The 17200-nt window shown below is 38.7% G+C and overlaps 1 protein-coding gene across 11 annotated transcripts in view; it reads left to right on the top strand.

Moving 5' to 3' along the window:
* Window positions 1–17200, top strand: part of ZMYM2 (zinc finger MYM-type containing 2) — a 65496-nt gene that overhangs the window by 12503 nt on the left and 35793 nt on the right. For 5 of the 11 annotated variants that reach the window (XM_042254914.2, XM_060394114.1, XM_060394116.1 and 2 more), the window contains 5 exons: window positions 6389–6472; window positions 7743–8244; window positions 8506–8599; window positions 15119–15404; window positions 16726–16891. In XM_042254914.2, the coding sequence (XP_042110848.1) occupies window positions 6402–6472; window positions 7743–8244; window positions 8506–8599; window positions 15119–15404; window positions 16726–16891 (1119 nt within the window). In that variant the 5' untranslated portion in view covers window positions 6389–6401. Of the gene's footprint in view, window positions 1–6388; window positions 6473–7742; window positions 8600–9095; window positions 12158–15118; window positions 15405–16725; window positions 16892–17200 lie in introns of those variants that run through there. The other 6 variants (XM_060394112.1, XM_042254913.2, XM_060394111.1 and 3 more) reach the window with 4 other exon arrangements.

Here is a 17200-nt window from a genome sequence, read left to right as displayed (position 1 = left end):
TTAGTAAGGAGTAAGGAGAAGTTTACCTCCACCGTTTTGTGACTTGTTTTCTGTTTGTCTTAAATCCTCACCCCCCCACCATTTCTTTTATTATCACTTTCTCTTGTGTTTAATTTTTTCTAGTGTACCATTTTGATTTTTTCTCTCCTGTATAGTTTATAATTATTTTTATAATGGTTACTTTGAGGATTAAAATAAGAATCAGTATTACAACAGCTTACTAGGAATGATACTCTTCATTTGAACAATCTGTGAATGCTCTGTTACACATCTCTGTCCTTCCCTTTATAGTAGGTTTGTTGCCAATAACATCTTTATATGTATTCATTAACATATTGATAATTATTGTTTTATGCTTTTGCCTTTTAAATCATAGGGCAATAAGTAGTTATAAACCAAAGGTATATTAGTACTGGCTTCCTGTTGCCTTTTTTTTTTAATGTATTCATTTGTGTTCTGTATTTCTTACAGCTTCAACTTACTCTGTAGTTTGTATTTTTGCTTGAAGGATTCCCTTTAGCATTTCATATTGGGTAGGTCTGCAGGTAATAAATTTGCCTTTATTTTTTGGGGGAATGTCTTAACTTCTCATGTTTGTTGGAGGAATATTTTGTTGGATATGGAATTTTTGGTTGACAGATTTTTTCCCCCCACCATTTTAAATGTCATGCCATAGCTTTTCACATCCATGATTTTGGACGAGAAATCTGGTGATGAGGATCCATTGCATATGATGAGTCACTTCTCTCTTACTTCAAAATTCTCTTTTACTGTTGGGTCCGCAGTTTGATTATTACTGTCTTGGTATGGCCATCTTGGAATTGAGCTTCTTGGGTGTATGTGTTTATCCTCATTATATTCATCATATTTGGGTAGTTTATAGCCATTATTTCTTCAAATGTGTTTTTTGTTCATTTCTGTCTCTTTTTGTTACATATATTGGTGCTCATAGTGGTGTTACACAGATTCTTAGGCTCTATTCATTTTTCTTCATTCTTGTTTTCTTGCTCTTCAGACTGGATAATTTTAATTATTCTGCTTTTCATTTTACTGATTCTTTCTTCTGCTTGCTTAGATCTGCTGTTAATCCCCTTTAGTGACTTTTTTCATTTCTGCTATTAAATTTTTCATCTCCAGGACTTTTGTTTGGTTAATTTTTTTTTAGTTGAAGTATAATTGGTTTACATTGTTGTGTTAGTTTCAGGTGTACAGTGAAGTGATTTTAGTTTTATATATATATATTCTTATTTGTATTCTTTTCTATAAGTTATTGTAAGATATTGACTGTAGTTCCCTGTGCTTTATAGTGGGTCCTTATTTATATTATACATAGTAGTGTGTATCTGTGTGGTTTTTTTTTTTAAGACTTTTTTTTCTGTGGACTATTTTTAAAGTCTTTACTAGATTTGTTACAGTATTGCTTCTGTTTTAATATTTTGGTTTTTTGGCGAGGAGACAGTGTGGGATCTTAGCTGCTTAGATTCCTAACCAGGGATTGAACCCACTGCGTTGGAAGTTGAAGTCTTAAACCACTGGACTGCCAGAGAAATCCCAATACTGTGTATTTGTTAATCCCAAACTCCTAACTTATCCACCCCCACCCCCCTTGCCCTTTTGGTAACTGTAAGTTTATCTTGTGTCTATGAGTCTAAATTGGTATCACTTTTTAGATTCTACAAGTGATGTCATATGACATTTGTCTTCATCTGACTTCCCTCATTTAGTATGATAATCTCTAGGTCCCTCTATGTTGATGTGAATTCTTTCTTCTGACTGAGTAATATTTTATTGTGTATGTATCCACCATATCTATATCCATTTCCCTGTCAGTGGACACTTAGATTGCTTCCATATCTTGGCTTTTGTGAATAGTGCTACTATGAGCATTGAGGTGCATATATATTTTTTCTAGTTTGAGTTTTCATCTTTTCCAGATATGTGCTCAGACGTAGGATTGCTGGATCATATGATAGCTCTTTTTTTAGTTTTTTTTTTTTTTTAAGGAACCTCTATACTGTTCTCTATAGTGGCAGCACCAATCTGTATTCCCACCAACAATGTAGGAGGGTTCCCTTTTGTCCACACCCTCTCCAGTTGTTTGTTTACTTTTTTGTGGGTTGTACCACAGGCCCTGCAGGATCTCAGTTCCCTAAGCAGAGAGTAAACTCATGCCCCCTGCATTGGAAGCACAGGGTTAGATAGTGGCAGTGGTTAGGTGTAAAGTTCTAACCACTGGACCACCAGGGAATTCCCAGGGATTTTTATTTTAAAAAAGTTTAATTTGTCATACTGTCTCAGAACTATTATAGATGCCATAAACACATACTGAATAATAGCCTTTACTATTATTAGAGGTGAATTTACCTTAGCTTTCTTTGCCCCTCCTTTGGTACCTAGAAAGCTCGGGCTAATCAGTGAGAAAATGATGAATGAATATTTTTCTTGAATCATTTTGAAATGCTTTCTTTGTGATTTTCATTGAAAGTTCACTAGCTTTTCTTAGCAACTACTAATACTTTATTGTAGTGAATGTCAACATTTTATTTATTTATTGGCCATGCCATGTGGCATGTGGGATCTTAGTTCCCTGACCAGGGATAGAACTGATGTCTCCTGAATTGGAAACACAGAATCTTAACCAACTGGACCATCAGGGAAGTCCCAAACATTTTATTTTTTAACTACCTTTTCTTTTTTTCATGAGAACGTCAAGTATTGGGGTTAATTGATTCTCATGGAATCAAAGACCAAGTAAAGCTGTGAAAGCATTTATAATTTATGATGATTGTCTCAGTCCACTTGGGCTGGTATAACAGAAGTACCAGAGATAATAGACCTTCATGAATCAGAGTTCTGGAGGCTGGAAAGTCCATGGCTGGGGCTTCTGCAGATCAGGTGCTGGTGAGGGCTTGCTTCCTGTTCACAGACAGGCTTCTCTCTTTGTGCTGGGTCCTCCTGTGGTGGGAGAGGGAGCTTTCTGATGTCTTTTATAAAACAGTCACTCATCTCACTCATGAGGGCCCCACCTTCCTGACTTAATCACCTCCTTATACCATCTCATGGATTTGAAGGGGGACGCAAGCATGTGGTCCGTAACAGTGAAGCAGTATCACAAGGAAGCCTAAAAATGAATTAGAAACTTAACCGAAATCTTCAGGTACAGACAAAACTGCCTGGTGATTGTTAGGAGTTAACAATGTGTTAATTGATTTTCACATTCAGTTATCTTTTTAAATTCTAAGAAAAACTGCAAAATAAATGCCATTTATTTTAGGGAAAATTGAAGCCCAGAAAAGTGAAGTTATTTACTTGGTGTTAAATAGATAATTAGAATTGATTTAGTATAGAAAAGTGGCTGAAGGGAATAGATTTTATTTGGATAAGGTAGAAGAGACCAACTTGAATTAGATTGTGTTTTCTTCATAGGGCTCAGTGAGTGGTAGTTGAAGCATATTCTCTCTGGTGTATAGAAGTGACCACATTTATAATCTATGATTTGGAAAGAACTGTTATGGCTGAGTAATTACTCTGTTTTGAAGCGTGGATTTACTGCAGAGAACTGTGCATTAAGAGAAGTCTTCTCTCCCCATAGTTACACTGTTAGGAGAAATGAGATGAGAACTGTGCAGCAAGGGAAGTCTTCTCCTCTCCCCACACACTCATGGCCACCAGAGGGCACTGGGGATTCAGTTCTGTCTTAAGCCCCAGAAATTGTCGTCTTGTTTTAGGTATGCTGAAATACAGAAAAGATCCAAGAAACTCGTGCTTTAAAAGCCTTTGCATTCCCTAAGTTCAGTGGATTTACACCACATTCTTCTGAAAATTGCTATGTTGATAAAGATCCTTCCTTGCCACTGACAGATAGATGTTAACTACAAGTCAGTTCCATTTGTGTTACATCTCATCTTACCCTGGCACTTTGGGCTTGATATTTCTTCCTTTTGATACTTGTATGTTTCACATACTGATTTGGTTATTTTTTTATTGAATGGTGTGGTCTTTTTTTTTTTTTTAATTAATAAGAGTTGTGCTCTATTATTGTTTAATACTTAATAACATATTATATAGTAGTTATGAACATTCAGATCCTGACCTCTCCCATTTTCTCACTGTGGTCTTGGCAGCTTACTTTTAGGGTTTTTTTGTCTGTGGTATGTGGGATCTTAGTTCCCTGACCAGGGGTCAAACCCATGCCTCCTTCAGTGGTGTCTCTTAACCACTTGGCCACCAGGGAAGTCCTGGGCAGTTTACTTTAGATGATTGCATTTTTTAAAAAATCTGTATAAGGGAGATAATGATTTTACTTTTCATTGGGTTGCTTGAATGTTTAATCATCATGAATATTTGGCTCATAATAAGTATTAAATGCATGTTAACTATTACTGGATGAATGTACTTGTATTTTAAGAGAACCTAATTGAATCAATTATTAAAAATTTGAATCAAATGTTATTCAGCTTATTTCAGCATTTAAAACTTTATGTAGTGAGGTTAAAAATTTTTTATGTTTACTTAAAGTTAAGTGAAGGCCTTGATGTGAAGGTTTCTCCCAGCACATGCTGTTGTTTTACCATAAACAAGTCTTCCTTATTAGGTTAATACAGTATATATTTTAATATTTGAAAGTGTATTTAAAGTGTCTTAGGGAAATTCCCTGGTGGTCCAGTGGTTAGGATTCTGCACTCCTACTGTCAAGGGCCTGGGTTCAATCACTGGTTGGGGAACTAAGATCCTGAATGCTGCATGGTGCAGCTAAAAAAATAATAATAACAGTTAAAGTATCTTAGAGCTTAGAATGATAATTTTTAGGTCTTTGAGTAAGGCAAAATAATCACCCCTTAAATTTTTAAATGAAATTAACTATTTTTCTTAAAGCAGATATAAATGTATTTTTTCTCATTTTCTAATATTAGCATGTCTTCCATGCTGAAACAAACAGCTTAAACAAGAAGAATGAAGAGAGTTGTAGGATCAAGCTTTTTAAAAAAATAAAATAAAAGATTTATTTATTTTTGGCTCTGCTGGGTTTTCATTGCTGTGTGGGCTTTCTCTGTTTGTGGTGTGTGGGGTTCTCATGGTGGTGGCTTCTCTTATAGTGGAGCATATGCTCTATAGTGTGGACTTCAACCATTGTGGCTTGTGGGCTCTATGGTGCCGGCTCAGTAGTTGCAGAGCATGGGCCCAGAATCTCCACCGAACATGGGATCTTCCCGGACCAGGGGCCGAACCTGTGTCCCCTGCATTGGCCGGTGGATCCTAGCCACTAGAGCACCAAGGGAAGCCTTGGAGCCAAGCTTTGTGCAGTGTGTGTTGAGTCCTGACATTGTCTTGGAACCTTGGGCACTTTTGATTTATATATCTGAGCTACTGCTTTTTCTTAATTGAAGTATTGATTCATGATATTCTAAAAGTTTGAAGTGTGCAACATAGTGATTCACACGTTTGTGTTTTGTTTTTTGTTTTTTTTTTCTGGCTTGTGGAATTTTAGAATAGTTCCTGGTGGTTGCTTGAATCCGGGCCTTAGCAGTGAAAGCCTGGGGTCCTAACCACTAGACCATCAAGTGACTCCCAGGTTCATGATTTCTGATGGCAGGGGTGTTGACCTGTTTGGTTTATTGATTTTTCTCAATGCCTCAGACTGTGTCTTGTATATACTGGGTGCTCCATAAATCTTTGTTGACTGCAACTATTAACCTGACTTGCTGACTTTGGTGAGTTCTTTGCTTGTTTTTGTATCTCCTCTTGTCCTGTTCCCTTCCATGGACCTGGACCTTGTTCCAGCCATGTTTGGCCTTCACCCTAGTGCTGGAAGTGTCAGCCTTGTTCCTGTTGGGCTTCTCTGGGAGCTGCCCTCACTCCAGTTTCCCAGTTAGCTCTTGCTCGTCATTCCAGGTCTCAGTGAAGTGTCCCCTGCTCACAGAGGTCTTTGGTCTTTTTCCTTCATCCTGTTACCCATTGTTTTTTCTAAAAGTCAATTTTACCTTAATAAGTGAGAAGGCATGCTCACAAATTCAGAAAGTGCACCAAAACACACATTGAATAGTTTTTCCATCCCTGTCAGCGTGATAATTATTTATATTACGGTAGTTGTCTTCCGTTCAGAGGCTTTTGTTGCGATGTAAGCACACGGCCGTATAGATGAGGCAGTGTTTGTAAGCTTCTGTGTTTTCAGACTGGGCTGAGTGGCCTTATGAGAGAAGAAGGGTTACCAGGCAGTTCAGAGTTTCCACTGGGCCCTTAGACCAGGTTTCCACACCTGCAGAGCTGTAGTCTTATCTCCTTTGAAGGTGTAGGGTACAAACCACTTCACGGTCCTGTCTGTCTGTCTGCAAATTGACCTGCAGTCTGTACTCACCCTGCATTTTCCCTCCTTGTTGTTTTTTTCCAGTTTAGCCTCTGAGATGAAGGTGATCCATGTTCAGGACTGGGTCTGCTACCATCCGTGCCCATCACCTCATCGTCTGTCTGCTCAGTAACTTATTTTTCTCCTTTCTGACTGTTTTATTGTTAACTTGCTGCTGTCTCGTTGGCTTTGGCACAGCTCTGCCTGTGTAGTAGGTGCTCAGAAATACGAATCGACTGTGGCAGAGTCATGAGGAGTTTGGACTGTTGCGGTGAAGACCTGGAGATGCATTCTAGCTGTGTGACTTGGTTAATTAGTGTTTCTAAGTCATGAACATGGGACAGATATTACAGCTGTATCAGGGTTATTTTGAAGATGTAACCAAGGGGCAGATAATATTTTCCTAGGACTATTGTAACAAATTACCACAAACTTGGCAGTTTAAAACTGGAAGTCACAAGTCAGAAATTGGTGGCCTGGGGCTCAAGCCAAGGTGTCACCAGAGCTGAGCTTGCCCAGGAGGCTCTGGGGAGGGCTCGCTCCTCACCTCCTGTAGGTTTCGGTGCTGTGACATGCTGGGCTGTGTCGTTCCCTCTCCGCAGCCGCCTCTGGTCTCGGTGCCTGTTGTCTCCTCTACCTCTTAATGGGGTACAAGAGAGGTATGTACAGGGCCCACCCAGCTAAGCCCATTTTGAAGTCCTTTCTCCTCGTCATCTCTGCACAGACCCCCTTTCCATGTGAGGTAACAGTTACAGGTTCCAGGGCTTAGTATCTGATGTTGCCAGGACTGTTACACAGCCCAATAGATGGACACGAAGGGCAGAGCAGTGGGCATTTACGGTTTGTGGGTACAGTTGACAAAAGTTTCGGATTCCCAGAAGGACTTAATCACGCAGCTACATGGGAGCCAGGGAATGTGAGAATAGTGGATTTTAAAAAAGATAAGGAAAGTTGGAGATTAATCATGTCATTTTATTCAGTACAGTGAATAAATGGGATAAATATCAAGAGGAGATTGTCATGATCAGATTTGTTATTTTGTTGTTCACGTGTGTGGAACGATTTATGTATGTTTTCAGTGTTAATTTATAGGGTAGGCAGTGGTAGAGATGAGAAGGTTACAAATATACTGCATATTCTTTGAAAATTACATAATTACCTGTATTTTTATATTACAAGTTATTTTTATATCACATGTTAAACTATATGAAATGATTAGTGACTGAGGGAAGATCACAGAATGGATATCAAATTTTTCCTGGAAAATGGATAAGAATTGTTGTCACTTAGAGTAAGAAAGAAAGTAAAAGTACCTTCAAAAAATTCTTTGAATTTGAGTTGCATCAAAAGCCACATACTGACATTTGTAACGTGTGTCTTTTTTCCTTCTCCTTAACAGGGTCTTTGGCATGGACACAGGTTCAGCAGGAGGATTGGAAGTGACTGATCAGACTCCTGTTCTGTTGGGGAGGACGGCCATGGCAGCTAGTCTCACGGATGTAGGAAATTCATTTAGTGGGCCACCTAATCCTTTAGTGAATAGATCTAATAAATTTCAGAGCTCATCAGTGGAAGATGATGATGATGTTGTGTTTATCGAACCAGTACAACCACCTCCTCCTTGTGCACCAGTGGTGGCTGATCAAAGAACCATAACATTTACATTATCAAAAAATGAAGAGATGCCAGGAAATGATTCCAAAATTCTTCCTTCCTCAAAAGAATTGGCTTCTCAGAAGGGGAGTGTAAGTGAGACGATCGTCATTGATGATGAGGAGGATATGGAAACAAATCAAGGGCAAGAGAAAAATTCCTCCAATTTTATTGAACGGAGACCATCTGAGTCTAAAAACAGAAACAATGATGTGGATTTCTCCCCTTCCAGTTTTTCAAGAAGTAAGGTAAATGCAGGAATGGGTAATAGTGGTATCACCACAGAACCAGACTCTGAGATTCAGATCGCTAACGTTACGACCTTAGAAACAGGCGTCGGCTCTGTGAGTGATGGCCAGTTAGAACACACTGACGGGAGAGACATGAACCTGATGATCACACACGTAACATCTCTGCAGAATGCCAGCTTGGGAGATGTCTCTAATGGACTGCAGTCAAGTAATTTTGGTGTTAATATGCAAACATACACCCCGTCTTTAACTTCACAGACCAAGACTGCAGTAGGACCTTTCAATCCTGGTAGAATGAATGTGGCAGGAGATGCATTTCAGAATGGAGAGTCTGCAGCTCATCACAACCCTGGTAAGCAGTGAGGGTCCTCTCCCACTCCCCCTTTAGGGGTTGTTTACAGGCAGGTTCTTCTTTCATTGTCCTAATTGGTGCTACTTTGGTTAGTTTACTCATGTAAGGTGTGTTAATTCTATTGACTTTGAAGTTTCAAATTTTAACTAATAAGAGATGTAAACTATGTATGTAATATTTCTCTGTAGAGTATTAGAAAATTAATCAGAACAAAATACTCTTTATATTTACTATGCTCAAATCTAATAATTTGGCATCCTGTTTGTCATGTACTCATTTTATGCTCTTGTGTTTTTAATGGTATGGTTTTAATGTGCAAATAGAGAATGAAAAGATACTTAGTACATGTGAGGAACAATATAATGTATAGTTGCATTTAGATTTGTGTTTAATTTTGACTGCCTGTCTGATTTTAATTTTTACTTTTTAGCACTAATTTTTTTTTAATATGTAAAGATTGGTAAATTTCTTGACTATTTGAAAATACTTTCTGCAGGCAGCTTTACTCTGTGGAAGCTGTGAGAAGAGTTCTGTGGCTTTTCCTGACCATGTGAGGCCTGCCTGTCTCTCGTGTACCTTCTCTTCTTAGGCTTCATCATTTTAAGCTCGTTAGCAACTTTATCAGCCTAGGATTGTGGGGAATAATAAGAAATGACTGAAACCGAGGCTGTGTAGAATGTTTTGTGAAATGCTAGTTGTTTTTCTTACTTATTCTTTTCGGTTATGATAGTAATGTCTAATTACTGAAGAATATTTGGAAAATCCATAATTAAAAAATAGGGGGGAGAAACCCATATGAGGTGATTAACTGAAGGTTACCTACCACTGTTGATAATGGTTTGAGTGGCTGGTTCTCATTCTTTCTCCTTTGTATTTCTTAACTTGTTTGAGTGCACTTCTTCATAATGTTCCTTCTTGTTTTCCCTCCATGTAATGTGGCTCTGTATTTTTTCATAACACTAAAATTGTTTATACACGGAAGTTGTAATGACTGCACATTGGATTTTGTTATACCAGTCGCCATATTTGGCTTTTACACCATTTTCCTTTTTTGCTGTTGTTGGTATATGATGAACTTTTTTCCCCTCAAATTTCTGATGATTTCTTAGCATTTACTCCTAGAAGTAAAGTTACTGGATCACAGAGTGTCACTGCTTCCATCTGTACAAAGATCATTGGTTATAAAAAGGTTCTGGTTTATAGTGATTTTGAAAAAAGTATGTTTCTTAATACTCAGTTTTGAAAAATTCTAATGTCTCCCAAGACCATTTCCCCTTGTATGTATTTACATATATTTGTTGGTAGGTCATTGATGTGTATATGTGTATGTGAACTTGTGAGAGCATTTTTAAGTTGTGGAAATAGTTTGTCATGCTGCCTTCTGGAAAGGTTTTACCAATTTAAATGGCTATCAGCTGTATATTAGAATATCTTTCTTTCTGGCTCACATAAAAGTTTAAGACATGATAATAGTCAAATTAGTTTCAAACAGCTATTTGTCTCTCATAATTTTAAATATATTAAAAATGTATGAAAAAGAACATAGTGTGCAATCTTTACTGTTGAGGATGGTACATTTAATTGTAACCTGGGATTGCAGGATAGGTCTAGCTTTGGACACTTTCCCTTCCTCCCACTCCTTTAAATAAACAGTAGATCTTTTAACTTTTGACCATATCAAGAGTATATGTTTGATTTTGTTAATTCTCTATTGAGTTCAATTCCAGTTTTTAGTATTTAAATGACTCTTCAGTTCAGTTCAGTCACTCAGTCATGTCCAACTCTTTGCGACCCCATGAATCACAGCACGCCAGGCCTCCTTGTCCATCACCAACTCCTGGAGTTCACTCAGACTCATGTCCATCGAGTCGGTGATGCCACCCAGCCATCTCATCCTCTGTCGTCCCCTTCTCCTCCTGCCCCCAATCCCTCCCAGCATCAGAGTCGTTTCCAATGAGTCAACTCTTCGGATGATGTGACCAAACTACTGGAGTTTCAGCTTTAGCATCATTCCTTCCAAAGAACACCCAGGGCTGATCTCCTTCAGAATGGACTGGTTGGATCTCCTTGCAGTCCAAGGGACTCTCAAGAGTCTTCTCCAACACCACAGTTCAAAAGCATCAATTCTTCGGCGCTCAGCTTTCTTCACAGTCCAACTCTCACATCCATACATGACCACTGGAGAAACCATAGCTTTGACTAGATGGACCTTTGTTGGCAAAGTAATGTCTCTGCTTTTGAATATGTTATCTAGGTTGGTCATAACTTTTCTTCCAAGGAGTAAGCGTTTTTTAATATCATGGCGGCAGTCGCCATCTGCAGTGGTTTTGGAGCCCCAAATAATAAAGTCTGACACTGTTTCCCCATCTATTTCCCATGAAGTGATGGGACCAGATGCCATGATCTTCGTTTTCTGAATGTTGAGCTTTAAGTCAACTTTTTCACTCTCCTCTTTCACTTTCATCAAGAGGCTTTTAGTTCCTCTTCACTTCCTGCCATAAGGGTGGTGTCATCTACATATCTGAGGTTATTGATCTTTCTCCTGGCAATCTAGATTCCAGCTTGTGTTTCTTCCAGTCCAGCGTTTCTCATGATGTACTCTGCATATAAGTTAAGTAAGCAGGGTGACAGTATACAGCCTTGACATCCTCCTTTTCCTATTTGGAACCAGTCTGTTGTTCCATGTCTAGTTCTAACTGTTGCCTCCTGAAATGGACTGGAATGGGTGAATTTAACTCAGATGACCATTATATCTACTACTATGGGCAGGAATCCCTTAGAAGAAATGGAGTAGCCATCATGGTCAACAAGAGTCCGAAATGCAGTACTTGGATGCAATCTCAAAATGACAGAATGATCTCTGTTCGTTTCCAAGGCAAACCATTCAATATCACAGTAATCCAAGTCTGTGCCCCAGCCAGTAACACTGAAGAAGGTGAAGTTGAACAAGCGTATGAAGACCTCCAAGACCTTTTAGAACTAACACCCAAAAAAGATGTCCTTTTCATTATAGGGGACTGGAATGCAAAAGTAGGAAGTCAAGAAACACCTGGAGTAAATTTGGCCTTGGAATATGGAATGAAGCAGGGCAAAGGCTAATACAGTTTTGCCAAGAGAACGCACTGGTTATAGCAAACACCCTCTTCTAACAGCATAAGACTCTACACATGGACATCACCAGGTGGTCAACCCCGAAATCAGATTGACTATATTCTTTACAACCAAAGATGGAGAAGCTCTATATAGTCAGCAAAAACAAGACCAGGAGCTGACTGTGGCACAGATTATGAACTCCTTATTGCCAAATTTAAAACCAGTAGACCATTTAGGTATGACCTAAATCAAATCCCTCATGATAATACAGTGGAAGTGAGAAATAGACTTAAGGGACTAGATCTGATAGATAGAGTGCCTGATGAACTATGGACAGAGGTTTGTGACATTGGACAGGAGACAGAGATCAAGACCATCCCCATGGAAAAGAAATGCAAAAAAGCAAAATGGCTGTCTGGGGAGGCCTTACAAATAGCTGTGAAAAGAAGAGAAGTGAAAAGCAAAGGAGAAAAGGAAAGATAAAAGCATCTGAATGCAGAGTTCCAAAGAATAGCAAGGAGAGATACGAAAGCCTTCCTCAGCGATCAGTGCAAAGAAATAGAGAAAAACAACAGAACAGGAAAAACTGGAGATCTCTTTAAGAAAATTAGAGATACCAAGGGAACATTTCATGCAAAGATGGGCTCGATAAAGGACAGAAATGGTATGGACCTAATAGAAGCAGAAGATATTAAGAAGAGGTGGCGAGAATACACAGAAGAACTGTACAAAAAAGATCTTCACGATGAAGATGGTATGATCACTCACTTAGAGCCAGACATCCTGGGATGTGACGTCAAGTGGGCCTTGGAAAGCATCACTACAAACAAAGCCAGTGGAGGTGATGGAATTCCAGGTGAGCTATTACAAATCCTGAAAGATGATGCTGTGAAAGTGCTGCACTCAATATGCCAGCAAATTTGGAAAACTCAGCAGTGGCCACAGGACTGGAAAAGGTCAGTTTTCATTCCACTCCCAAAGAAAGCCAATGCCAAAGAATGCTCAAACTGCCGCACAATTGCACTCTTCTCAACGCTCTAGTAAAGTAATGCTCAAAATTCTCCAAGCCAGGCTTCAGCAGTACGTGAACCGTGAACTTTCTGATGTTCAAGCTGGTTTTAGAAAAGGCAGAGGAACCAGAGATCAAATTGCCAACATCTGCTGGATGGTGGAAAAAGCAAGAGAGTTCCAGAAAAACATCTATTTCTGCTTTATTGACTATGCCAAAGCCTTTGACTGTGTGGATCACAAAAAATAACTCTTAAGAATACTCTTATCCATGTGTATTGGGACCCCTAGTACTTTAGGACTGTTGCTGAGTCAGGGAATGTCAAGTGCACATCAGAAAGCCAGACAGATACACCTTTTGCTCCTGAGTTTACGGATTAGCTCTTGTGTGTATCTGCGGTCTTTGTTTGTAATGGATAATTACAACATCCTAGCTGTTTATGCTGGCTCTTAGACTAATGATGACTTTGGCAAATTAACCTCTGTTCCTTGATGTTCCTTGTGTAAAACAGAGGCTTCAGACAGAATGCTTAAGTCCCTTCCATTCCTAAAAGTGTGTTGACGTTGGAGGAGGTGAAAATTTGAAAGTAGGGGAAATGTAAGAATTGAACTATAGATAAAAGGAGCTACTGTGTGTTTAGTTTACAGGGCCTAAAACTAAATTGAAAAAAAATTGCCGTTTTTCAATGTCAAGTTAATAGATGATTTTAGGTTTAAATAGGTTCCTTTAAGTATATATTCAAATGAGAAGCCTACAGAGTTGAAAATTCTAAGGAGCCACTTTATGTTGTAAAAGCTATTCCTTCTAACATATATTCAAATAAAATTTTTGTCTGATGGCCCTTCATGAGATGGAACTGCCATTTCAGTGATCTGCATTCTTCGTGTTCATTAGTATTTTTACCTCTTCATTAAAACCGGCCCTCATGGTATCAGGGTGACAGGATTCTGGAATGCACTTTGTTTACTCTCTGTATCAAGTATGGATTTATTTGGAGGGGTTTGTGGATTAGGTAAAATTTGAATAGCAGTGTATGTAGCCCCTGGAAACCATTATGTCCGTGGACTGGTCAGAACCAGGAACTTGCCCTCTTTAAGGTTTTGGTAGTAAAGAAATGTCCTCATACTCTGGATATATTTGTATTTGTTTTTCCTATGAAAGGACATCTTTTTTGTATGGAAATTCAAATTTCACAAGGAGCTTGAAACGAAAAATATTACAAGAGGACAAAGTAGTAGAAGTTAGAAGCAATATCATGAAAAGTTTCAAAATGCAAAACGTTTGCAGTATTGGTGACTCAGACGGTTAAGCGTCTGTCTACAATGCAGGAGACCTGGGTTTGATCCCTGGGTTGGGAGGATCCCCTGGAGAAAGAAATGGCAATCCACTCCAGGACTATTGCCTGGAAATTCCCATGGACAGAGGAGCCTGGTAGGCTCCAGCCCATGCGGTCGCAAAGAGTCGGACACGACTGAGCGACCTCACTTCATGGGGTTGCAAAAGAGCTGGACACAACTGAGCAATGGAGCACGCACACACACAGTGGTGTTGCGTCGAGAGGCTGTGGAGCGGTGACCAGTGGTCGGCTGGAAACTCACTGCTCATCCCACTGAAGCAGACTGTGAAGGAGAGAGGGTGGACCTCTGCTCCCCAGCATTGGGCTCCCAGCTCTCAGTGCCATGCCCAGTAGGCTGTGCTGCTGGCAGGGGCAGCACCCCTGGGGATGGTGTATTGGTCCCCATGTCTGTGTAACACTCTGATTTCTTTGATATTATGTGATGTACTTGGAGGCTATAGAATGAAACATGTATATGGAAAAGCTGTTCTCAGAAAGATTTATTTTAAATTTTTTATTATTTTTAAATTTTTTTGGCTGTGCCATGCAGCATGTGGCATCTTGGTTCTCTGACCAAGGATCAAACCCATGCCCCCTTGCAGTGGAAGCATGGAGTCTTACCACTGGACTGCAAGGGAAGTTCCTAGAAACATGTTTTGAGTATAATCATTTGTAACTTTATCCAACCTATGTTATATTTGTCAAAGGTTCTGGTTGGTCAAGATTTTGTTACACTTTTATGTTGATATATGTGTTCCTTGCTTAAAGTCATATTCTGTAAGTTCTTCCTGTTTAATAACTAAAGGCTAATACTTTCTAGTGCTTCCTATATGTCAGTCATACATGGTTTTTAAACCATGTATTATCTTGTTTAAAGTTTCCATTTGCAGTTGAGAGACGAGTTAGGTGCCAAGTGAGTAACTTCCTGGGCTGGTAGGTAATGAAGCCTGCATGTCACCCTTGCTGACTCCAAAGTCTATGCCTTTGACCGTCCACTGTACTGTACCTTCCTGATGTCTGAAATGTACAGAATGTTTCTCTGATACAAATTTCAATGTATGTGTGTGTGGTTTTTTTTTAGATTCTTGGATCTCCCAGTCAGCATCCTTTCCCCGTAATCAGAAACAGCCAGGGGTGGATTCTTTATCACCAGTGGCCTCGCTTCCTAAACAGATTTTCCAGCCTTCTGCCCAACAGCAACCCACTAAACCAGTTAAAGTCACTTGTGCAAACTGCAAAAAACCTCTGCAGAAGGGACAGACAGCTTATCAGCGAAAAGGATCAGCTCACCTCTTCTGTTCTACCACCTGCCTTTCTTCCTTCTCTCACAAGCCTGCTCCAAAGAAACTTTGTGTTATGTGTAAAAAGTAAGGTTTACCTTTAAACATGTTTCCATGTGGTTGAATATTGGTGATACAAAATTTGAGAAAAATTGTTTTAGAGGTGAATCACCATGTTTTGAAAATGCAGAAGCTAAGCCAGACTAAAATTTGTAGAGCACTAGAGTGTTCTCTGTCAAGCTGAGGTGGTTTAGGAATAAGAGCCTCCTACTTGGTTGGGCTTTGGTTTGGGGTTGATTTAGATCCTTGATCCCTGTAATAAATATATCTGTGATCTCCATTGGACTTCTTGAGTTTGTAAAAAATACATACATGCTTATTTACATTACTAATTATAAGAATTTAGTTCTAGCCTGATAAAATTCTTAAGCAATTTATGTGTGACTAGTTTTGTATTAAAATAGGTCAAAATTTAAAGTACTTTCATGTTAAGATTGTTTAAAATTGGCAAAACTTTGGTTATTGTATGCATTTATTTATGTTTATCTTAAACGTTAGGTCATTTTTTAATACTCAACTTTTGTCGATTCAGGTGCCAATTTTTTGACAGCCTTGTAGTGAATCCTCTCCTGCTGTTTCTATGTCTGGCCTCACTAGTTAAAAATAAGATGAATATGGCATGTTTTGTACAAGGTCAAGCAGATGGATTTTCTGTACCATCTCTTGAGCAGCCCATGTTTGTGAAGATATTTTAGATCTCAGAAATTTGGAAAGGGCTGAGTGCCCTGTGTAAGCTTAGTAAATTCAAATATTGGTGCAATTGTTACACATTTTTTGGTTGCTTTACAGTAATAAACTTGCATACAGTAGTATAAGACCTGAAAATTCAGAATTAAAGGAAAATTTTGAAAGTCATCAATGTGGTGATTTCTTAACATTTTAATTGTAGTTGAGATCTGTACAGAATGGTCAGCGGAGTTATTCTGGGTTATGGGATGTATTTAAATTCACTTTTGCGCTCTAAAAGAATGTTGTATTCCTGTGACCTAGATACCTCATGCTTTCTGCTTACCTGGAGAGGAAAATTGCCTAGGTATCATAATTTATACCTCAATAAATTAGGCCTTGACATTAAACTCCACATTTATAACAAAAAGTTTTTTTTAAAGTGTTTCCAGTGTCTGAAAGCCAGGTTAAGGAGCTTGAAGATGAATTGAGTGGTGGCTGGGGTTTAATAGTACTGCTTCTCAAGCTTCTGTGTTCATCATATTTTTCTGAACCAAGAGTTTTTACATAGTAAAGGTGATTTAATGAATCTAAAAATGGTTCCAATTTATGGAAGTTAAAAATGTCACTTTTTTTGTATTTGATTTATTTTTAAGTGGAGCTTGACTTTGCTGCTTTTCAGAGATATAACTACAATGAAAGGAACCATTGTTGCTCAAGTGGACTCGAGTGAATCCTTCCAGGAGTTCTGTAGCACATCTTGTCTGTCTCTCTATGAAGACAAACAGAATCCTACTAAAGGAGCTCTGAATAAATCAAGATGTACAATTTGTGGTAAACTAACAGAGGTTTGTATTTCTGTGCTTTATCACTTAGTTCTGATTAATAGGAATGTTTTTTACTTTAACTGTTAACGATATGTCATCAGTGTGTGTTTTCTTAAAAGTTAGGGTATATGAAATCTGTCTTACAACTATCCCTTTATGCAGTTATGAAAAAATTGAAATATAGCATCAGTTGACTTTTTCCTTGATGTTGGGAGCACTCACAGACAAAACCATAGTGTTTAAATGGTGCTAAACTTCAAACAAGAGGCAACAGTCATGTCTAAGCAGTGAAATAAGTGGTGGGGATATTTTGGAGGATTTCATTAAAAA

This window comes from Ovis aries, chromosome 10, assembly GCF_016772045.2.
Source record: "Ovis aries strain OAR_USU_Benz2616 breed Rambouillet chromosome 10, ARS-UI_Ramb_v3.0, whole genome shotgun sequence".
NCBI lineage: Eukaryota > Metazoa > Chordata > Mammalia > Artiodactyla > Bovidae > Ovis > Ovis aries.
This window is presented reverse-complemented; position numbering and strand designations above follow the sequence as displayed.